At 50.4% G+C, this 23,121-nt stretch overlaps 2 protein-coding genes across 2 annotated transcripts; one reads left to right on the forward strand and one right to left on the reverse strand.

Moving 5' to 3' along the window:
- Positions 1 to 1,183: 1,183 nt before the first annotated feature.
- On the reverse strand, positions 1,184 to 7,710 carry TGME49_217390 (hypothetical protein; the record flags this gene model as incomplete). The annotated part of the gene is made up of 13 exons (XM_002371265.1): positions 1,184 to 1,628; positions 1,788 to 1,982; positions 2,222 to 2,255; positions 2,385 to 2,445; positions 2,929 to 3,305; positions 3,714 to 3,904; positions 4,123 to 4,159; positions 4,355 to 4,415; positions 4,954 to 5,198; positions 6,103 to 6,296; positions 6,680 to 6,713; positions 6,984 to 7,041; positions 7,420 to 7,710. The coding sequence occupies 13 exons, from the start codon at positions 7,708 to 7,710 to the stop codon at positions 1,184 to 1,186; spliced, it is 2,223 nt and encodes a 740-aa protein (XP_002371306.1).
- An 8,982-nt stretch (positions 7,711 to 16,692) lies between these two features.
- On the forward strand, positions 16,693 to 23,075 carry TGME49_217400 (hypothetical protein). Its single transcript, XM_018779765.1, has 8 exons — positions 16,693 to 17,304; positions 17,857 to 18,038; positions 18,472 to 18,577; positions 18,918 to 19,085; positions 19,536 to 19,601; positions 19,878 to 20,092; positions 20,470 to 20,935; positions 21,387 to 23,075. The coding sequence occupies exons 1-8, from the start codon at positions 17,193 to 17,195 to the stop codon at positions 22,385 to 22,387; spliced, it is 2,316 nt and encodes a 771-aa protein (XP_018634848.1). The 5' UTR covers positions 16,693 to 17,192; the 3' UTR covers positions 22,388 to 23,075.
- The last annotated feature ends 46 nt before the right edge of the window (positions 23,076 to 23,121 follow it).

Here is a 23,121-nt window from a genome sequence, read left to right on the forward strand (position 1 = left end):
GAGATTGAGAAATCCGCTTTGCCCCGAACAGGGGAACCAACCCGCAGAGGTTTTCGACTGTCGGAACTTCACTCGGCATCAAGTTTCATACAGCGGAGGCCATCCCTCAGCTGCTGTAGAAAGGGTGATACCAGTAGTGAGAAGCTGAGTATAACTAATGGAGTCATTTGCCCGATGCAATAGCCATCGCACTTATTCGTAGTTGATTGACGCCGTAGCTACTATCACAGCGTCAGCTACATTGACCAAAAGGACACACCCCCTACAGACGAGACGAACAGCATTCGAGCGAGGTGGGCGAGTAATAAGACAAAAGCTTCAGGGAGTGCTTCGAAAATAGTAAAGAGTTCTTGTTAGGAGCAGTCTGTGAGAGCTTTCAAAGCCAAACAGCAATCCAGGTACTCCCCCCGTGGACCGCGCTAAGGCCATGACCCCCGTTCCTTCTCTCAGGCCATGTCACGTGGCACTTTGTTTTTCGGGTCAAGAGGATGGTGGTGGAAGATGTGGTTCCCCAACGCTAACTGTTGCACATGTTGGATGCAAGAATTGAGTAGCGTGAGCTGCTATTTGTAGTTTCGACACAGTCTAGTCGCTGCACGTCACGAATCTGATGCCAATAAAAGTAACAGGTTGGACAGTTGCCCGATGGCAGCCAAAAATTGAACACTGAGTGGAAGCATTGCTGCGGACGATGCTCACATGAAGTTCCTTAAGTGCACAAGGCATGCATGCTTGCGGTACCGATGTCTGAGTACTGCAAACAAGGACTGAAAGCCTCAAACGTGATATACGGTGAAACATGCTGAGTCAAGAATCCAGCCGATCAATTGGGAAGAACGCTCTGAGAGCCAAAAGGAAGGGAAAGGAAAACAGGGAAGCCTGATTCATTAGTATGGTAATACAGGATCCAGAAGAGAGAAGAAAAAGCAGACCTGCGCTGCCTCACATACCTCAGGAGGCCAAACGAAATCCCGAATGTCAGTTGATATCTTTCACGTACTTTGAAACGCATCAGCCAGAGCATTCACAAGCATACGGAGAAGGGGTACATGCCTTGTTTAGCCTTTCGGAAGTCCTGTGCGACGGAACTGCAGGACGACAGTGTGCGTTCTCTTCTGCAGCCTGTTAGCGATAATCGGTTTCGCGGGACGCGCATCTTGTTTCCGATCGTTTCCGACATATGTCACACCGACACTGGCGTAATTGGTGCTTCATGGAGCGTGTCAAGGTTGAAGCTGAGAAATACAGTTGCTTCCAGAACGCGGATTGTATATTCAATGGTTGTGTGTTGCCTCTCCCCAGCATACGCGACTTGAAGCTTGATAGTGTAGTTAGTGCCTGCATGGAGAGACCCCGGCTCAGCTGCTGCGGTCAGCTGGTTGTCGGAAACAGAAAACAGATCCTCGAAGGGCCGCGGATCGGCACTTATCGACCTCCACTCTACTGCTAGCCCGGAAGAAGTCCCTGTTTTCACATGTTCGCAGTAGTCGACTGCCGCGCTCAACGTGACACCTTCGTTGCTGTCTATTTCTAACGTTTGCTGCGACGTTGCCCGAAGAATAGGAGGCGTGAGCGAGCTTTGCAGAGTCACCCGGGTGGTGGCTGCAACACAGGCCGCATCCATAATGCTGCATAAAATTGCGAGATACACGCTCATTGAAAACGTGCGGGTAAAAAAGCACCCTCTTGTAATAAGCGGCCGTTCGATCCATCGTACTGCAGGGATGGGTGATGACTCTCTATGTCAGCAGGCTGTTGGGTACAAATTCCTTACCAACGATTCGTACTTACATCGGGCCATGTTTTGCTGGGAGTCGGTGACAGTCAACTCGAATTCTACGTCGAAAGTGTTGACCAATGGATTTCTTTCCTTGAATTCTTTCACAGCCTGGTAAACCGTTGCAGCGTCCATGGTCAGGGTGAGTTCTTTCGCTGTCCGTGCGGCTTTCACAAATGTGCTCGGGCATTGTCCAAGGCAGTTCCTGTTCGTCCCCACATACAGAGATCAGTCTGGGCGGGACCTAATGTGAGATTCATTTACAACCGGGTGAACTGTCTCATGTGGGTCATTCCTTTGTGAGGCTGAAGCTCATGTTTCATTGGAAGATTACATTGTTACATTGCTGGTACCTGTTGGCTATGCAGATGCAAGCGTAGGCCTCTTGTGATTTTGCACTGCTTCTCTGATCATTATCCAAGCGGTTTGGCAAGTGTAGCTTACCAGCTAGCTAGCAGCACGGCATCATTCGTCTGCGCTGAAGCGGGAGCACAGTGACAGCTCACATATTTTCAATAGGATCGAACTGCAGTTGTCATTCCTGATGGAAGCACTATAGGCTGTATCGGTCGGTGCGGTGTCCAGTCGGTCGTTAGCCCTCGCTTACCCTGTGACTGTGTGCCAATCAGTTTAAATGGGTCACAGGCCCCTTGGATACCTGAAGGCCCCTGCAGGGAGACACAGCAGAGAAGAACTGTTGAAACTAAATGAAAAAGATCGATTCTCATTGCTTCTTGTAGCTGTCTTAGGCGCATATCTCAATTGATGCGGGCAGCTGTTCATTCGTCCGCTTCGTTAAGCTGGGATAGCAAGCAATCGCGAGCAGCGAGGTCTCTGTTCCCTGTCACTTCCCCTTTCGAGCAACGACCGAGTAACAAGTGGTATGAGGCACGTACACTAGACACAGGAATGTATGTGGCACCACCTTTGACTGTTGACAGAACTACCAGTTTATAAGAAAAACCTTATCGGATCCTGTGACTGCCTCCCCTCGGAAGCACTGCAAGACAGCCTATTCGTGGACAACTTGGCCCACAAAAGCGGCTAAGAACAACAGTTTCTGCACACCCAAGACCTGTAGTTCGTGGGAATGCACGCTTATCGCACGCATACGAGTAAAACAGAGCTGAAACTTGTCGATGCCCGCTCACCGTGACAATTGCGTTTGGCTGAGCTGCTGGTTGCTCGGGTGGAGCGACGATTATCTCGAACAGAAGTGAGGCTGTCGAGGGGAGATCGCCGTATGTCAAGGACACCACTACTGTATATGTAACTCCAGCGATCAACTTCCCACCTGCGACGGTCGCTCTGTGGCCATCTAGACTCTCTGTGAGCAGTTCGTCCGACGGCCTTTTCTCAAAATCGCTTTTTATCTCCCACATGAAGGTGGCGTCGTCAGCGTGGGTACAGTAGCTGGCGGATACTGCCATGGTGACTGCCTCGGCAGCGTTGATGTTAAAGTTTAACGGTCCTGCCGGTTGGAGAGTTGGCGTGGCTGGGTAAGTCGCAATTTCTATTTGGACGTGGTCTGCAAGAGATTGCCAAGACAGGCTATCGGACAATCATGGACCGGGTAAGGAACCGTCGAGTGGTTTTGGAGGCATAACTGAAAAGCTGGTGGGCCTCTGTGGCTGAGTTTACGAAGCTCGACAACAGGTCATCTGTTCGACTTAGATGCGTGTGAACGCAAACCGCGAGTCAGTGTCTTCGTTCACTTGCGAGTTTCTGTCTCTGAGAATTTGAACGTGCATAGGCACTATACAGTCCGCGGAGAGCCCTGCATATTTCAGATAGAACTCTCCGTGCGTTATATCTGGAGCACATTATAAGTATTTCGGCAGAACTTCTGGTGCAGAAAAAAGTCATTTCAAATCTGTACTAGTTTTCTAATGTTTTTTTACGTTTGGCCCTTTTGGCAGAACCACTGTCACCATACCCGTTGCTTGCCGACGGTCCGAGTTCAGGACAACGACACCAAGTCTATGTGTAAATGTGGTCGCCGCAGGTTGTCGGTTCGCTTTTGCAAGTTTATAAACCATGTCTGGAGGAATAAAGAGCTCCGTGTGATCCGACTGGCTCTCCAAGAACTTGATGTATTCCGCGGGACACTCGGCGTCAAGGCAAATCCTGTGTACCAGAGGAGACATACACATTAAGTGTGTTGATCCAGCAGCCATGTCCATGTTCAGGCATTTCAAGCATTACAAATTCGCTGGACTCATGTTTGTGAAAGACGAAACGCTGCTGAAACGGTTGTCATTGTGAATGAGTTCCTATTTTACTGCTTGCTTTTCTGCAAAGTACGGTCTTCTGCGGATCATGTTTGGGTGTCGTCTCAGCTGTACCAGTAAATGTGCAGAGTCGGGTCGTCGGTGGTACCAGCTGAGAGCACACAGGATATAAGAAAAATCCAAACACTTTGTGATGGCGAACTTTCGATTACGCATGCCTTTGGGTGGAGTTGGGTCAAAGGTCAACCTGAAGCTGCGGAATCCCGTCTGTTGCCCAACCGAAGCATGCAAGCTGTAAATCGCTACATGGGTTCTTCTGTAGCGAACTGTACAGAAAAGCGCTTACATGACGCTGTGCTGTGGACGGAAAGTCCTTCGCATGCTGTTAAGACGATATCCTCTGGTCCCTGCAGAGACACAAGGGAAGAGTGTAAGTGCCCCATACGCCACCTGCGTATGTGAGCCGGTCGGTCCGGGTCGCAGACGGAGGCAGAGTCGGCTACACCCGAGCAGCAGACAGCAAGCTGCTCACATCCAGCAGGAGATTACTCAGAGGCAGAGAGATGTGCAGCCGTCAGTCAGCAAAGGCGGCACACGCGAGCGTTGCCTCGATAAGTATGAATCGGACAAGCGCCGAACTGGCTTACGTTACAACAGATCTCCCCGAACCTGCCCGCATGCACAAACCCAGATTCACTCCTGAACTATGGCTACTTTACACAACACTCTGGACTATCGCTTCTTTCTTGTTTTGTTTCCGTCCAGCATTCTGGCCATGCACGAAGCGGGGGGCACTACTTGATTATGTGAAAATAACCGTAAATGGTGAACACATACGCTCATCGAATGTATAAGGGTACGATGGAGAAACTGAGCGTGAGCTGTCGAACAAAACAATGTGACCACACAGGTGACTTAAACAGAGCCGTTGGCCTCTGGACTTACAGTCAATGATACTGATGGCGGCACAGTTCCCGCTTGATCCACCATTACGAGGAAAGCGACAGAGTTTGACAGATGTTTGGCGCCCTGGTAAAATGCTCGAGCCTCGAACGTGTACGCGAGACCACGAACAAGGCTGTTTTCTTTCGTTGTTGCGGACAGAGGTGGTGTGTCCCGATCTAGCTCGACAAGTGCGTCAAGTTTGAACGGCTGTCCATCCGGAGAAACGGACCACTCGACCTGAGCCGCTGGACCGGTAGCGGCAGGCAAATGAGGACATTGGGCAACTGCTATTCCCATAGTGGCAGTTTGACTCGGCGCCAGTTCGAAAGATGTATCGGTGGTGGGCGATACAGTCGGAGGTGCAAGATCTTTTGTTAGCATTATTGTCGCCGACGCTGCATCAATAACACTCACAGATCAGCATGCAACCGTCCGTCACACTCAGTAAAGAGGCATCAGTGGCTGCTTTCCGTCAAAAACTGTTTAATTTCAATGTCCTATGGTGTCTACTCCATGCTGGCTATGTTCTAGGAGTTGCACTAATGCACGAAGTTTCACGTTTCAGTGGCTCTACTTCGTCAATGGACACCATCTTCACTGCACTTGAAATGACAGTAAAACACTGCCTACTCTCGAGGCAGCTCGCACCACAGGACGGAAAGGTGGACGCCTGGGCCAGGAAAGCTCCCACCGTTCTTTGAACCATGCACAGATGTCACCATATGCGTACGGTTCAGAGAAGATGCAGCGAGTCAACGAACTCAGTGGAGAAAAGCCAACGCTCGCGTGACTAACAGGACTGGTCGATCTCTGCTGCTTCTGGACGGCCGTCGTGACAGTCAGCCAGACCAGTCGAATCTGCAGACGCTGTGTGTGTTTTTTGTCAATATTTCTCTTGTTAGAGACGACAGGGAACTTTGAATTCATTGCCGATATGCAGACAGCTTGCGAACCGTCGGTGTGATCGTGACGCTCCAACCAGAACTTTTTCCGAGGCTGCTTTCGGTGGCGGAAGCCGTAATATGGCCGACCTATGTTGTGGACCATGCGAACGCGTTGCCAGTCCCCAACCACTTCCTAGAATAATGGTTTCAGTCTGCCGACAGCATCGACTGCATCCTTCATATACAGATAGACCAGGCGACTTACCAGATGCTGTTCGCATGTCCCTGTCCTGCACCTCCAGGACAATGGTGAACGTGAGGCTTTCCGCTGATGCAGGGGAGCCAAGGAGTTGCTCCACGACGGCGTAGACAATGTCGTCGGGAATGGCCAGAGCCAGTGTCTTCTCTGCTTCGGCAAGTTCCTTGATTTTTTGTGGACAGTCACTAGCGTCGCAACCCCTGGAACAGTCATGCCCAGCGTGTTAACTCCAACGTCAACGTATGTGTGTCCAGTGCTCTGTGAACCCGAACGAATTGGCCTGAGGTCTGGTCCTAAGCGGCTGCCCAAAGTCCTCCAGTGTTTCTGTCAGTGCAGATTCGGCTTCTGTGACTTGCGTTGCTGGTACTTCCCCAGAGGGCTCTCTCCCGTATATCCCGCTTGTCCAGAGTGATGATCCCCACAGCCTTCCGGGGTAATGGCCAAATACGTCGGCACATCGAACATGCAGGCAGAAATGGCTGACAGTGCAAATGCCTCTCTTCATCCTGGCGAAACAGCCATCGTTTCGACAGAGCTGAAAGTTCACAGGTACCAGCTATCTTCGTCCTACCAAAAGGCTCACCATCGGACGGTGAGGCCTGGTTCCGAGGCGGACGCTGCTTACACACCACAGGAGAACCGCACAGTTGCTATGCATTCAGCCATTTGGCCGGCGTCTGCACTGCGGCCGCCAGGGCTGTGTCCAAAAAGCCTGGAGAGCTACCGTAGGAAGTGCCACCGGGAGAATCGAGGCAGAACTGCGCTGTGTGGGCACAGTTGCCTTCTGCTGATGTAGCCCATCGACACGTTCTGCAAACCATTCCTTGGCCATGTCAGACTTGCTACAGATGAAGCTGTAACCACACGAATGCTGTGCGGTCGCTTACATGTTGTTGTGGTCGCGTCCAGATGGATTGTCTGGCATTTCCGCACTACTGTCGGGTACTGCACCACACACGAACGAAGCAGCTCTTGGTGGCTGATTGGTTTGTCTGTTTGAGAAACGAATGTCGATTTGACGCTTCCAGCACAGTCCTCAGTCGCGGAGTAGGCGCAACGACCGCAACCCGTTAAACACTCCGTCTCTTTAAGCACACATCCCGTTCTGTCGTCTCGATTATCTCGAAGTACAAACATGCATGTCATCTATATAGGGCAACGGGGAATTAGACCGAACCTGAAGTATATAATAGATTGTACATGACTGTATATCAGATGCTTGGGGTGGCGTTGGGCGTCTCTGCGCCGTCGGCACCCTAGAGGCCCCCGAGCTTGTTGTTTAACTCAAGGTAGGTACTGTACGGAGAGATTCCATCTTCCTACCTGCAAATGTATTACCGGGGGAAATCCGGATGCCGGGAGGACATGAATCTCAAACGATGCGTAGGTCTTCACGCGCGTATCGTCGAGGTATGTGACGGCAACGTTCACAGTGTAATCCGCTGCCGGCTTCAAGCTGTAGGCAGGAAAGGTTCCTCTAAGAGCGTTGTTGCTCATTTGGAGGATCTGGTTCAAATCCCGCGAATCCTCCTTGGACTTGACAGTCCACCGAATGTCAAGCCCCTCGTTTTCGACCGATTCAGCGACGGCACAGAACTTCAAGTTCACGTCCATGGTGTATGGGGCCGTGTGTGAAATTGAGGCGGCAGTCGGGGTCAGTGATGTTATGACAGGAGGTTGCAGATGGGCGGCAATGCGAGTGATGCTTGTAACTGTAAAAGACGCAGAACGTAGGCAATCAGTAATGTGTTCTGTTTGATGAACGAGTGTGAACACCTCGACTTCGAAACAAAGAAGTACTGTGAACCGAGCACAGAAGGGAGACAAGCTCCGTTTTTCGATAAAAGATATCTGAGCTAGGTTCTAGTGTGGAACTGGGAAAACCCACTAGAGCTCTGCCTTCCATCCCTACCAGTCGATGTCATTTTATACGAGTTTGCCAATGTCAGCTGTATCTGAAGGCGAAACGTGCTGCCGCCCGTGTTGCCACCTCGGTGTGTTTTTGCCAGTGCAAAAACTACATCAGAGCCGACAGTGAACCGAAGCATGTTCTCCTGTCGTTGTAGCAAGGTGTTGATGGCTGCATTGCAGCCAGAGAGGCACTTCCTACAGACAATGATACAAGGCATCAACCATCCTTCCAGAGAATGAGAAAGAGCGTTGCGCTGACCGTCTCAGCGATGTTCACATCTTGAGCCACACGTTTCGAGAAAAAACACTGCCAACAATGGATGAATCTAAGTGACTACCCCCAGTGATCACATATGGTGTACATCCGCTTGAGTTGAATCTCCAGTTTCCTTTCTTCTCGCCTATCATGGTGTCGGGCATGTTGAAGAGGATCTGTCGCAGACAATATTGTATTTTTTCTGCGTCGACCACAACGATCAAATCTAAGACCCTACTACAGCACGAAAGGGGCAAAGAGGGAAGCTCCTAGTTTTTCGTGTGCTTCCTAAGCCGTTTAAATGACAGGGCCTTTGTCTGTCAGTAGTGAATAGCCGACGTGCCATCCTGTAGGTTTTCGTGTCTGAGGTTCTCCGTACCAACTGGCTGCCAGTCTGCTGTCAGGCGCATTCGCTGCACGCATTTGCAAAAGCCGGTGCACATTCATACGGTCAAACGCTTTTACATTAGATACCTCAAAAGGTAAACAGGTCGTAGGGAAAAGGAAGGTATCCTTGAACAGCTTTGAGACGTTGATTTGCACTTTTTCCGGCGCACTTATACGGTCTCATACATCTACCGGCAGCGTCAGGATGCAGGCACAGGTATGGAATAACAATCCTTTGCTTTATCGGAGAAGGTATGTGACTCTGGTGGTGTGCATATTCTGGTGTTGCCTCTGGAATGGGCTCTGGGGTAAGCGCAAGAAGTAATGCTTTCCTTGGCGTTTCCTCAGCTATGCGACAAACCTACCTATGGAGGCAGATGCGTCAATCTGGAATGCGTCGCACGCGTCAACAGAGTCTGGCATCTGCACTCCGACCAAGCCAGTTTCCAGACGGGACAGCAGCAACTCAAAGAAAATGATCTAAGAATATCTGTTTGGTAGCCTTCTCTTGGAGTCAGCACTGGGGATCACTTCGAATGAGTCCAATCGTGCACGAACTCCAAAAGACTCATCCTGATCAAAGAAGCTGACACATCTGCACGTGAAACCGTGTAACAGAGGCACGCGCTACTGCCGCCGTGTCATACCGGAGTACGGGAATGAAGGCTACCGATTCACTGCTGCTCTGGAGGAAACTTTCATGTTAAGGGGTAGGCTGTATAGTGGCAAGTCAAAACCCGTGGAGATAGCAAGGCTGAACTGCGTGGCTTGTCCATCTGGAAATAATCGAGTGGAACGAAGAATCATCATGGTGGCAGGATCCAGTGAAAAGGACCGGTGAGTCATCTTTCATGGAGTAGACAGAACACGCATGACAAAACCTTCACCACCGGCAGCCGCGACTTCGAATGGTGCTCGTCTCTGAGGTCGGAACCTATCAATTCATAATAGAGGCCCTGCCACGCTGTATTCCAGGCTCTGTGAGACACTCCAGCGACACAGCATCATCACCTCCTTTGCATTTTATTATTATGTTCACCCTTCGTGCAGCGACGAAGAGTGCCCGTCGCGAAGCAGTTCGCCTCTTACCTGAAGGTGCGCTATAGGAGAACGAGGCTTCTCGACGTCAATTTGTACAGTGGTGGATCCTTTGTAAGTGGGGGAGTCCGGGTATGACACTTCAAGAGTTATAAAGTATCGCTCGCCTGGCAAAAGTGATACTGGAGCCACAGAGACAGTGAACTGCATATCAGTCCTGTTCTCTTCAATCTCAAGAAGCTCCGTTGCCGGTCTTTGATCGTTCTCACTCCGCACCGACCACTTTACTGTCTTCTCATGCGGGGCACACGCGTAGACTCCGATGCTAAACGAAAACCGTCTAGCGTCATTCTTTACTGTCCACACTGTGCCGTCGGCCACAGAAAAGTATGGCACGAAAGGCTTGTATTCGACAGAAGCAGCTCTTTCAACTGAAGAGGAAAGACAGAGGGATGCCAATAGCTTCTGTCTGCACTTTGGTAGGACATTCGGTGTCTCAGATGCAAAACAGCTGCTCCGAGGCTGAGACCAACAGGGTATAAATCAGGGCGAAGCAACATTCTGAGAGAAGCATGCCAGACTGCGCGACAGTTGGAGCTCTTGAACGAACTCTGATTTTGTGGGGCAGGCAAAATGCTGATGATAGCTCGACCAGTGTTTGACGTGCGCTTTTTCATGAAAGGATTTTCACGCCGTGGTCCAGATGGGCTGTAGCTTTCCACACACGTCGTCTGTCTCCTTACAACTGCCTCGCGATTTCAGCTTTCCTCACAAAGATGTGTCGATGCTGTTACCTCCCCAGCAATAGTGTTGTGCGAGGGAACTCGTCACTAGTGGCTATTGCACGTCAGAGGTACGCTACGGCACCTCTTTTTGTTCTGCACATGCTTACAAACGCAGCATGTGTGGGCCGAACTGATGCATTTGCAAATTCACACTGTGTTCTGCTGCTTCTTTTCTTCGTTCGCATGTCTTAGGCAAATGTTAGTTCTCAGCTGCCGCCCCGTAATGCTGAAACGCCGTAACCGATTGCTTGTGTCTGGGCCAATTGTTTTGGCTGTCCATAAGCAAACCAATCGAACCGCCACGTGCCTGTGCCTTTGTTGATGATGCCCCAGTTGTAAGCCCAGTCCACTCTCAGAGTAAATTTGAACACTGAGAGTGACGGATCAACACGCTTTGCAGCCATTGCCGCCTCGAATATTGCTTCTCCTGGTACGTCGATCACCATTCCCGAATAGCCGTTTACAACCCTCTTCAGGGGTGTGGCACAATTCGGGCAGGTCCTGAAGCCACGCGAGAACCATCATACGCGGACCACAGGAATGCATTCGAATTGAGGTGACAAGGGCTTGCGCTAGTGCGACAGTCAGGACGTGAAGGGTGGAAATTCGAAGAGAAGAGTGACAACCATTGTGTCGCTTGTAAACTTGGCGATCGCCTGCTACGGCCGGAAACATGGTATCTCACGTTGGCACGCCGACAGCAGGCGGTTGGAAATGCTTACCAGTAAAACGACCACTTGAAGAAATCCGTCGTAGCTGGAAACATGGTAACAAAATCCAGATGAAAATGGAACTAGGATATTGGGGGTCACACTAGCGGGTCTAGGATCATTCCCACTGCCTTTGGCGTTTTTCTAGAAAGGATGCCGACCCCTATTCATGCGTTTGGGCGGCTATGCGTCTTACAGTTGATGGACCTAGTCAACATTGAAAACCGTAGTTTTCGCAAGCGATCACTCTGACTTACTGGACAACTCGAATCGTGTATCTTGGCAATAAGACCCAAGACGACTCTGCCCCTATACACAAGCGAACAAACACGGTCTCATCTCTGGCACTACATTTCCGTGTTTCATGAGGCCAATTTATGCCCCGTTTTTCTTCTTTAAAAGGGTGTAGGACTGCGTATAAGGCATATTAGTCTAGAGCAACCGTGCGCACGAACACATGCTTAAGAAACAAAACGGACGGTGTCTCCTGTCCGCTAAGTAGTGGCGATGAAACGAGAGCGGCTGCGCCAGATCCACATTCACGCTTTTAAATAAGCGAAACGATATTTGTGCTATTACCGCAAAAAAACATCAGGTCACCGAACTGCCCCAAGTTTTTTTCAGCGCTAATTCCAGACCAAGCAATCAGGCGTCACCAGGTATCATCGGTATGTCCTGAATCAAGAAGACAGTTTTTTCACCTACTACTAGGATGGGGGGATCAACGAAAAGGCCTTGCGCCTCGAAGCGACCACAGGACGTTCCACGGTCTGCTTTACAGTTTCCTATTCCGTCTTCCGTCGCAGGTATCAGCTGTGCTCCTGGAAAAACACGTTCTTCCTCTGCAGCTGACAGCCGCCTCGGAGGCGCTCCCGGTAGTTTTAGTCCCGGGAGGCTGCTGTGCAGCATCTGAAATTCGGTGGCGTCATTATGTTTTGCCACGCACTTCTGTCTTCTGTAGAAATACAATGGCGTTATGTAGTCAGCAGTTGCCTTCGACACTTCCCAAACCGCCGGGCAAACAAGGAGAGCGCCTCCACCAAGACTATATAAATGGTCATTGCCTCTGCGAGACCTCTGGCAACTGTCTACAACAGCCCTAGCAGTATGTTTGCTACTCGCGGGAAGGTCAGTGAAGCTAATTTCGGATGATTCGTGCAAAGGGTGGGTCTTCTTGTGGCCAGGATACAGTAGAAGGTCTAACACCCCCGAAGAACCCACTTTTGCGCAAGGTTCTGAAAAGCAGCTGGTCGTGGTGGTTTCTGAGACGGAGAGCATGCCCTGTGCGTCATGTGCAGAGAGCGAAATCCTGATAGTATCTTCACGCAGGACGCTAGTGTCTTCATGTCTAAACCTCGAGGAAGAACCGAAGAAAGCCATAACATGTCGGAACTCATTGCCGATGCTGAACGACCTGCCAAGCAGTTCCAAGTCAGACAGCGGGGCTAGCCTGGACGAGAAGCACTTTTTGTCAAGAGAGCAAAACCATGACTTGAACTGTCCACTTCGGGCAGTGAGGCGAGCGTTGCCTGGAAACCTGTTTTTAATGACAAAGGGCTGCGAAAAAGAGGGAAGGAGAGAGCCATGGCCGCTCGCGGCGTTCCCAACGGGCTTGTTTTCGTTGGAAGTAAGACCTTCAGTAACACTGTTTACGAAGCAAACTACCAGGGTAATGCACGCCTCCAACAGGACTCCGGAGAAAATCAAGATGACGCATGAGACTCTAAAACGGAAATTCATTGTGGCGGGCACCACATACGGCAGGGTTCTCAGTCGGACGTGTCAGGTTGTCTGGTGTGGTTAACTCTATGTATAGTGACTTTGACCTACTCGGCCACCGGGAAACATGGCAAACCTTCATCCGCTTGCCTCGGTTTTTGTGTTCGTTCGTCTAGCAGGTAGGCTTAACTTCCATCTGAAAATTAGTCGGATGCCCAGGAATACAAAGTGCCACAAGGGTAGTTGAAGCGCCTGCACTACGATAAGTCATATCCAGCGTAGCGAAGGACGGTCTCTGCTGTTAATCGCGATTACCTTTGACATCGCGAAGTTTTTCAGACGGATAATATTTGGGCGAATATGGCCACATTTTTAATGCAGAAGCGCCAGTATCGTCGTGAGCGAAGGCTCCCTACCCAGCGTTGTCTAACAATTGGTGCATAGTCTCGGTTCTGCGCGCATGCAAGCGTGAACTGAGGCATCATCCAAGGATGCATGCTTCGGAATAGTATGGAAAAGGCCGGATCACAGTTTTCAGAGTAAAATCTTTGCTACAATCGATGTCCAATGCTACCGCAAACCACTTCTTCCGTACCACACCTGCTTCCTCATGCAGTGAGAAAGCACACGCAGGCAAAGGAACAACAGTCGTTTAAGTTTGCCACGAGTAAATCATGCGGTTTAAAGGAGACAAAATGTAAGGGACCACCATTTGTGGTCCAGCGTGAGCCATGCGCCGCGGCCATTGTCACACCTTCGAAGTCTTCTCGTCCAGCACCACACGCGCACGGAAGCTGGCACATTCGCGCTGGCTGGCAGCCACGGTATCGTTACGTTTCTCTGCTATTTCTACATCTTGAGATGCAGCACTTCTTTCGGCACTCTGAATTCCTGTTGTAGTGACGCGCATGTTATCCAACGGCATTAGTGTAAACGCTTCTCCGCTTCACGGGTCGGTCATTGTCGTCTTGTCTCGTGGCGACTAGCCGACGCGAAAGCACCAATACAATAGCCAGTTCATTGGAGCGGAGACAGCGTGTTGTTGTTTTCTTTTTTGAGAGACCCTGGCCACACACAGACACCGCCATACATACACGACGCCACCAGTCTCGATCTTGCTTCTTCACTGAAATGTGTACCAGTAAGTCTAAATAGATCATTACCAAATTCAGTACTGCTAAAATAAATATATTCGAGCCACGCATCCCTCCAGGGCACATTTACGGATCGTACGCGAAGGTTTGTGTCATCCGTCACCAGATAGATCAACAAGCATGTTGAGTAGCCACGAAGCCGGTGTACTAGTACACACATTCACAATCGCCCATCCATCCGTTTGTCTGGGAAAACTACGCGAGCCACAACTAGGTAGTGTCACTCGAAAGAGCAAGCCGACAACTCACAAGTCCGCCCGTGGGGATGTACACAATTGCTTCCGCCGGGAGGTGGTACAGTATCTTGTAACGCCTGTATACGGTATCACGACGAACCTTCCACTAAATCTCTGACAATGATGCCCGTAGACAATTCATCTACAAGATGGCGTTCGTGTTGGTGAACAAAACCACAGCGCCCTCCATAACGAATAACCTTTCCATCAATCACCTGCCCGGCAGCGGGCTTCTAGTTTTATGAGATGTCTGCGACGGCCACATCGAAGCACGGGAACTGCCGGAACGACCTGATTGCTGGTTTCAACTCCGGTCCAATCGGTGTTGTTTATCGACTGAACCACAGCGATTGGTGTGGGAACCCTGAGACACAGTGCGGAAATTCATGCATCGCTTGACTGATCTGCATAAAGAAGGGGAACACAAAAGGCCCTTCGGAGAGGAGTGTACAGAAAAGAACCGTGGTAGTCACGTTCCACAGCGTACGGTTGTTACTTACGGCCTGTAAGGCCAGCGAAGTGTGAAGCGCCTTCTGAACGTGAATGCATCGAATTAAGCAAAATGGAGGAAAACTCGGCCCTTGTCAGGGGTAACTGGCCATGTCCGGTTAACATGGTTAGCTCGTTGTGGCTGTGTGTGATATGCTAACACTGTCGAAATATGGTAAGGAATCCGACATCGCTGCCTTCGGGATGGGGGAACAAACACGACGGATTTCAATTACAAGGCACTGTCGGCAAATCAGAAAGGGAATAGTTTTGGCGATTTCCACGAGAATGCCAAATACGATTAGTGCTGATTGGTTCAGGCAGAGCAACCAAGGCTACGCGTTTTACATATACCACAAAGAGACTGCATTCACTCGGGACAAGCATCCTTATCCATAGAATCGGCATTTACACGGCTGACCTACTCACAGAAAAATCAATGCCTTCGACGAAAACTCTGCAAGGCGTTCACCGACGAAAATGCGAAAAACAGGAACACCGTGTCTGTAACAGCTTATTTGGGGAATGTGATTGACACCTTAGAATGTCCTGTGGTGCCCTTTGCAGGCCATCAGGAGTGGAGGAAAGTGGAAAATCACTCGAGTTCCTGGCGAAGAAATGAGTGCAGTATTGCGTAGAGATGTAGTGTGACGTCTAAACGTAGTAGCGACACCGTAAGATGTGACTCGAGCACGGTCTGTTTGCTTGCAGCTGCGATGTGAACGGTGAGTCCTGCATATGGCCGTTTGCCTTCACACACCGTGTGGCATCCGCTCAACAATCAACGGCAGCTGATTGCCGTTCTCAGCTGTGTTTCAAGCAGGCTTTAAACCGTTGAAGGATCGAACTCGTGGGGGTCTAGGAAAAAAGTAGGGGCATAGCCATGCAGACGAAGGGGCGGAGCTACCAGCGTGTACTGTTTGGATATCGTTCCTGTCTACTGGAGCACGTTGTAATGTGACAAGTAGACCTGAAGCCTTTCGACATCGCTACTATTTGACCGGGGTAGAATGCCTCCCAGATCTCCACCAACCAGCTGCGAACGATGCTGGCACTACGGGAGCAACTGCACCATCATGACCCCTCTACATTGACATTAGACGCAAGACTCTGGGCGTATGAGGATTCATTAGGCCAGGAAATGAATGATACAGATCACTCGATAACTTGGTGAAAATCCTGATACCACCACCGCGTAATTACTCACTTATTGCCGCCCTACGGCGCCAGGAACAGCAACTGCGGTGGTATCCGCCTGAACAAGCACACACTGGTCAAGTATTCATTGACAATAGGGAAGGTCTTAATCCTAAGCCAGTTTGTTTCATGAAACGACGTATGTAAGCCACGCTTCAACCCCACGTGGTGTTTCTGTGCTCGGTCGAGGGGGCGGCTATGCTTCGGACAAATGTGGCGGTTTTCTTCTGTACAGTGTCAAGAATATCTCCCTGTGGACGGCTCTGCTCGTCTTGGGGACGTGTTGGAGTACAATTCACCAGTGTCAATCCCGATTCAATTCGACATATCTTTCCCGTGGGAGTGTGTGTAACTGTGCTTTGACAGACTGCAGTGTCATGAGCCGGCTACAGCTGGACGCCGTGTTGGGACAACCAGGCGGATCCGCAGTCGCAATCCGTGACCCGCCGGCAAGGTGCCAGTGAGCAAACCGCCGGTCAGTAGAAAGCCCCTAACTTATCAGGCAGAGGGGACATTCAGTGCTATCAGGTTGCTGCGAATGAGAAACGTTTGGCAGAGTTTCTGTTTGAGTTTCTCAGCGTGCAGCTTGACACCTTCGACTGTTACGCCTGGCAACTGTGCAGGGCAACGGGTAGCTTTTCTCGCGGTGTCTTGTAACGCGACAGGCTAGTTGGGCAAGTGACCCACCATTGAGAACCTTCATGTTTATCTGACGCAGTTTGAAAAGTGCTCGTGTATCCATTTTGGTGTTGAGTCTGAATTTTGGACCCTTCTCCAAATTTACGAGAACCCATCTGCTTCACCTTGTCATCTTGCTGCGACTGTGGAGCCTAGTATCCAGATACAGTCCGCGATGCCGGTGAAGCAGGATAGTGTAGCAGCGCCGGCGGGACTGTCGTTCTCACTGAAATCAACATATTTGGAAGGAGCGTTGCACAGCACAGCAGCCACGAACGCATTTTATCCTGTTTGAATCGTACGTGACCTGTGGAGGATCCAGGGCTTGCACCGTGGCGGCTTTAGTCCGCAGAAGCGCCTACCGCATCGACCAGCTGTGCCTCGGTCCGTCAGTTTCTCTTGTCCGCTGTTACTCAGAGCCACCGTGTTTTGTGCAGACCGGGCAAACGACGCTGAATGGATTCATTTGACATCATCGGTGCTAACTGCACTGAATAGACAGAGAAGCGTTGAACGCTGTTAGCTTCATTGTCAAAATGGCAGCATGTGGGCGGTTGGCACCGCTTGTTCTCCTCTTCCTCGTCGCATATTTCCCACTGTTGTGCAGTTTCGCTCGCCCTGTCGATTCCGAAGATGGCGTAGATTCAGGTGAGCCTGTATTTCAATATCTCAAAAAGGGACCCTCAGCTGCTTAGCGAATAAGGGTTCCTTTTTCCACTCACTGTGTCTTTCGGCTAACCAAATGGTTGAAAAAGTTATTGTTTTGCACGCCACACTTCTTGGTCATGTAACGGTCACGGAAATTCCCTGCGATCTAAGATCTGGGCTCCGTCCCCTACCAGCTACAATTCTGCCGTCGGCTTGTACGCTTGGGGTAGCTGGTGAATTTTCCCTTCGAGCTTGAGTGTTGTGCAAACGTGTCACCAGTGTGTTGGTTCGGCCAACAGCCAATGCGAAATCCCCGAAGGATTATGTTCTTAGCATGTAACATATTGGCTGTGTTGCAATTGAACGGGAAACTCTTCGTGTCGTTATCACCACTCAAGACAGTTTGAAATGTCACCTTGTGTCCGAGAAATACTGATGCGGGCGAAGTCGTTGGCACCTTGCAAAACATACCAACCATCTTGCACGTATTCGTCGGAGAAGGCGGCACCGTAGTGAACTTGTGTCCATTCAATCGCCTTCTGTTTTCCCCAGATAACCAAACTCTAACGAACACCGACTTCGAGCTTGAAAACGATTCTATGGAAAACCAGACAAGCGATGACGCCTTCGATGATATCACGGAACAGAGGCTGGATAACGACGTTGAAAATGCTTCCTTTGCACAGCTCGCAACCCAAAAGAGCAACGCTGCTGCGGGACAAAAACTGTTCGCGGTAGGTATCAGATGAATTTGATGATAATCGTTTTGATTTGTCTGTAAGGATGCCATACATAGTTTCGGTTCTGATGCAAATCATCCAGGTCTGTGACAAGTTGCCGGAAACTCAGAAGTATATTGCGTATCTGGGTAAGTGACCGACATATACTGAGCACAACGTGGTCGCGTGGTTCTCTCATGAACGCAGCGTCCGTCGTTCTGCAAAACCTTGGAAACGTTGCAAAGACCATCGCCGGTCCCCGTGATGTCTCTTCACCCCTTGCCTTTAAACACAGCCAGTTTTAGTAATAAACTCGCATCTTGTGCACCTACATCTTGACTCCTACCAGCACGGTATCCCAATCCTTTCCACCCGAGACACGCGGGGTTAGCCATCTTCCCCCTTGTGCATTTCTCCCAAATTACTCTGCGGTTTTCGACATCTTCAGGCACTGGAGAATGCCATGAAAGATCAGAATGCCGCAAGGACGCAACAGCAAAAAGGGCAGGACATGTTTTTTGCGGCGAAGAAAGCCGTCGACACTGGCGATGACAGTGAGCTCCTGCATCGCTTGGGGGAATAGACTCTCGTCGTAGTTTAGAGAAATATTTTCGACATTAAACGCAGCGGATTGCCGTGATAGTACCGAGCTGTTCGGGCTATAGACACCTTGTATCTCCCTGAGGCAATGCTGATCGTACGCGGTCCGTCAAGTCCCCAGCAGTCCCTAGTGTACACCCGTTACTAAAGGCAAGGGAAGAGCAACTGCTGTCTATTTCGCCGCTTCTTTCGTAGTTTCTGCTGTTAGCTCTGCTTGCTTCGTGAGACGGATTCGCGGCATTACAGGTCTCTATGCTCCCTGCACTAGCAAAGGCGTGTGTGTTGTACCCACAGGTGCCTTGCAGTGCGTGATATTCAAGCCGAAGCGAAAGTGGTCTCAGCTCCTGAAGAGCTTCTGCAAGAGCTACAGGAAGCAGGAGCAGCTTTTTTCAACCTGTCAAAAGCTTGCAAAGGTCGTAGAGAAGACGCTCCTCGAACAGTGTGGAGACGGTTCCTTTTACGGTAAGGTGTCGTGAGAAATATACGGGCGGAATGTCTAGCCAGTATACACGGTTCATCAGACGGAAAAACAGCCGTTTTTCTGTTTCGATTTAGTATGTTTCCTTTGAAACTGTGTGTCTCCTCTTCTTTGGTGTACACGCCCATCTCTCCTGAGCACTCTTCCGCGAAACACAGGGCGCTCTGGAAATCGGTTTTCTAGAAACACCAAGCCTAGCAGACAGCGGAAGAATGCTAGGTCAAACGCTTGCGCTACACACGCTCCCGGGTTCGTTATCCACCATAAAAATACGTGGTGGTTGATCTTCTCGAATCTCTATCCTCTCCTTCCCCTGTAAATGCGATCGCCTGACCCGCATTCCGAAAAACAGTTCTCTTGTGGCAACCTAACCTCGGCAGTATGGTGATTAGACTTCGGGTCTTCGTAGCATGCACGTGTCGTTTGATTCTCAGATTGCAGACGAAAACTCGGCTTCGTTATCAGCAACCCCGTGTTCGTCCACATCAAAGATGATGGAGGTACGTTGTCTGATGTGGGAACACCTCCAGTATCTACAAGTCGCTCCCTTCTGAGTTCCAATCAGTGCACTGGGACTGTGTTGCCAGTGCGCGACAGTTCTGGAAGTTTCTAAATGTATACAGCAGCTAGAGCCATTGTCGAGAGGACTGCTGCGCTGCCACCCGTTCATCTACACAGAGACCTAGTCGTTTCAGTAGAGGAGGCGGGCTCGTTCTGGCAATTGTTGCGCCCCTCAAGCCACCTTTGCTGCGCTTCCGGTACCTGCGTCTCCTCAGCTCTCAACCTTCATCCTAAAGACGAGTATTTCGACTTCGTCATCCATGTGGTTAAAGACTACAACGATTGGAACACGGCCCGTGTTATGGGCGATTCCTGCTTCTACGACACTATGGCCCAATGCAACTCTCGACAGAACCAGGAGATGATGAAGCGCATTAAGAAAGAAAAGAACGCGACCTTGAGGCACGACGAAGAGAATGTTGGGGCCCGGGTAAGAAGCGCGATTCGAAAGCGCCCTAAAGGATGAGGACAATGCGAAGCGTGTCTGGTTACTTGGTTCGTAGGGTTTCGGTGTGGCCGGGGAGCCACTATTTTTTTGGTTTTTTCTTGTGAGATATGGGTTTAAGGAGAACCTTTGACCCTGCTTCAAGCTCGTCTGCACTGTGAAGCAAGGCGAAGGAACCTTTTGGGGGGGGGGGTTAGGGTGCTTGCAGGGCAGAAGTAAGAGGACACTTGGCAGAGGCGTTCGGTGCTGTGGCACGCTGACTTGTAGAAAGTGAATCAAACAGAACTAGCAGAGAAGGAAGCTTTCTCAGTTGCCTGAGAGAGACGCTTGCTGTGTGATCCGGTTCCTGTTACGCTTCATAGCTGCAAGCTCTGCGGAACGTCCTGAACGTCACGAAAACCGCTCGCGTGGATCCGCAGCTCTTGGCGCTGGTCCTCCAGCTCCTCGATACAAGCCATTGCTCCACAGGGCTTCTAGGCCGTTTGAAGAAATCCAAGAAGCAGAGAAACGAGTGGAAATACCAACTTGTCCAGACCATGGTGTACTGGTTCACCGTGAATCCCACGAAATGCGAGGAGATCTTGGCGGGAGATCCGGGCAATCCCCCTGACTCGTGGGCACTGAAGTGCCAAGCGTTTGTGTACTCGATTAAACAGAAGAAGGCCATTATGCCTCTCGTCCGCGCTATGGCAGAGAACGATTCAGTCAAAAGCACCGCTCTGGCCGGCTCCTTGCGAAGTGACATTGAAAAAACGGTGATCGCTGCAGAAGAGGTGATCCTGTTAAATGCAAAGACTGCCATGGACGCTCGCGGCGCTGCTCTGTTCTGTAAGTACTACTCAGCATTGAAAACCTGATTCTAGTCTGTGCACGAGTTATTGCTGCATCATGACTTCCTAGTCTTTTATATTCGCACAACAAGGGCTGATATTACAGCCCGCACTCTCTTTCTCATAGCTCTCCTCCCCTAGTTCGAAATGTCTAATCGCAGTACATTTCCTGAATCATGTTTCGCCAAATGCTAGTTCAAATGAGTCGAGTTGACGTGAACTACTGTCCCTTCTGCGAATAAAGCAACTCCCGAGATTCTCTCGCCGCTGTGCGTCTTTGACTGTTCGAGTACAGTGAACAACCATCGCGTTTGTATCCGTGCAAATTGGGCAGCGTACACTGTCAAAAAGCTTTCATCAACTCACTAGAAACACCAAGGCATCGGGGTTCCTTCGATTCATCTGGAAAGGGTAGCTTCACCTTGGTTGCTTGTGATCCCTGTTTCCAGTGGTCCAGAAGCGGCGGACTTCCCTGGCGCTATTGGAGTTCTTTTCCCGGTCGGCTTTGCTGAGGAAAATACTATCATTCATCGTGGGCAAAATGATCACTTTTCTTCTGCCTGAACCAGCGAAGCTCGCGATTGTTGGCAGCATTTCGCGTTCACTGAAGAGCGGAACACAGAGTGGGAGACCTGAGGGTCTGATGGAGAAGGCGGTTGTGGACATGATGGCATGTGGCCACGAGGCTGTCATTTTGTGCATGACCCACCGTCCAAATCTCGCGCGAACAGCGGTCCGCGCCTTTCTGAACGTTGCGGAGACTGTTTCCAAAAAAAAAGACAAAAAGGCGGAAGCAGAAAGTTCGACCTCTCTTATTCAACTCAGCAACACTGTAGGCTCTCCATCCCCCAGCAATTCTTCTCCTCAGGATTACGGTGGCGACATTGACGATTTCGTCGAAGTGGAACTGTCACCGACCGAGGAACAACTGACTCCGCTCGCGCAGCAGTTTGCGGATTACATGGAGGGTCATCAGGTTAATCTTTTCCGCGGGTCGTGGGACGAGGGAGACACTCATCGTTCAGCATTTGACAAGTTCCGGACTTTGACAGGCGTTCCTCGAACGAGGAAAGCGTACAAGAAGGCTCTTGTCCTTTGCGCCTGGGGGCTGGGGCTGGTCACCTTCGCTCTCGGGATTGCGGCCGTCACCATGTTTTCACCTGGGCACTTGTTTGCGTATCTGGGAGCACTTTCGTTGTCCGTCGGTCTCGCGATCCTGGTGCTCATTCCCCTCATCAACTACGGTATTCTCTGGTCGAGGGAATACAATCGAATTGCCTTCATGGGCGGGAAGGAACTTCAGCGATCGCCTAAAAAGCGTGTTTTGAAACAGGAACGAGGCTACGCTCCTCCGGACAGTCGCCTGTCGGATCTGTTTGACACGCAAGCCGCGCTGGAACATCAAGCTCAAGTGAACCCGATGTTCGATGGCAACGAAGATGAAACTTAAGGCTCCAGATGAGTTCTCGATTACTGTCCAGGGTGGCTCGACAACTCCGAAAGAGTTTGTTGCTTTTCTCGCAGATGGAAAGTGCCATTGTGATCCTGTCAGTGGCGGGCACTGTTAATAATGTGCGAGGTTCTCCAGACTCAGCCGTGCTAAGTTTTCTCAACCCTGCAAATCAGTTACAGTGTTCCGTGTATGCTCAACGGCGCCCAGGGTACATCTACAAGGCGTGGCCGCACAATATGTTTTATGAAAACTAGTCGACAGGAAGGGACTTGTCCTATGATGTGTTTGGTGTTGTGGTCATTGGTGAAGCTTCCGCAGTGTCCTTGCGAGGCATGGCCAGAGTCCGAAAGATCCGAAACTGGCAAAAATGATGATATCCTCTACAACTAGCGTGTCATCTGCAAGCTACCGTCGGCTCAGGCAGGCATACGCCAGCAATTGAACTCTGTCTCGCCTACAGCAGAAGTGCTGGTGCCGGTGTGCTTCTAGGTCGTGTCTGTAATGGTCAAAAAGCGGACGGCACCCATGATTACTCCGTTATTGTTTCGACCAGGATCACTCTTTATCATCTGAAACTCGACGAGCTGAACTCCTGGGACTGACCTTGAAGCCTCATTTACCCAGCCCAAGTTCATTTGCGTTAGACAAGCACACCTCAGATGATCATTGTCGAAATAGAACCAGCTGTATGCCATTGAGAAATACAACAGAGATATTGAGGGTAATTGGGG

Source organism: Toxoplasma gondii, chromosome XII, assembly GCF_000006565.2.
Source record: "Toxoplasma gondii ME49 chromosome XII, whole genome shotgun sequence".
In the NCBI taxonomy this organism is placed as follows: domain Eukaryota; phylum Apicomplexa; class Conoidasida; order Eucoccidiorida; family Sarcocystidae; genus Toxoplasma; species Toxoplasma gondii.

Bases quoted from the DNA above. Each gene is read 5' to 3' on its own strand.
- TGME49_217400 (XM_018779765.1), top strand. From the start codon at position 17,193: ATGGCAGCATGTGGGCGGTTGGCACCGCTTGTTCTCCTCTTCCTCGTC. The intron at 18,039-18,471 runs GTAGGTATCAGA...CGACATCTTCAG, and splicing joins CGGGACAAAAACTGTTCGCG to GCACTGGAGAATGCCATGAA. The intron at 18,578-18,917 runs GTGAGCTCCTGC...TTGTACCCACAG, and splicing joins CGTCGACACTGGCGATGACA to GTGCCTTGCAGTGCGTGATA.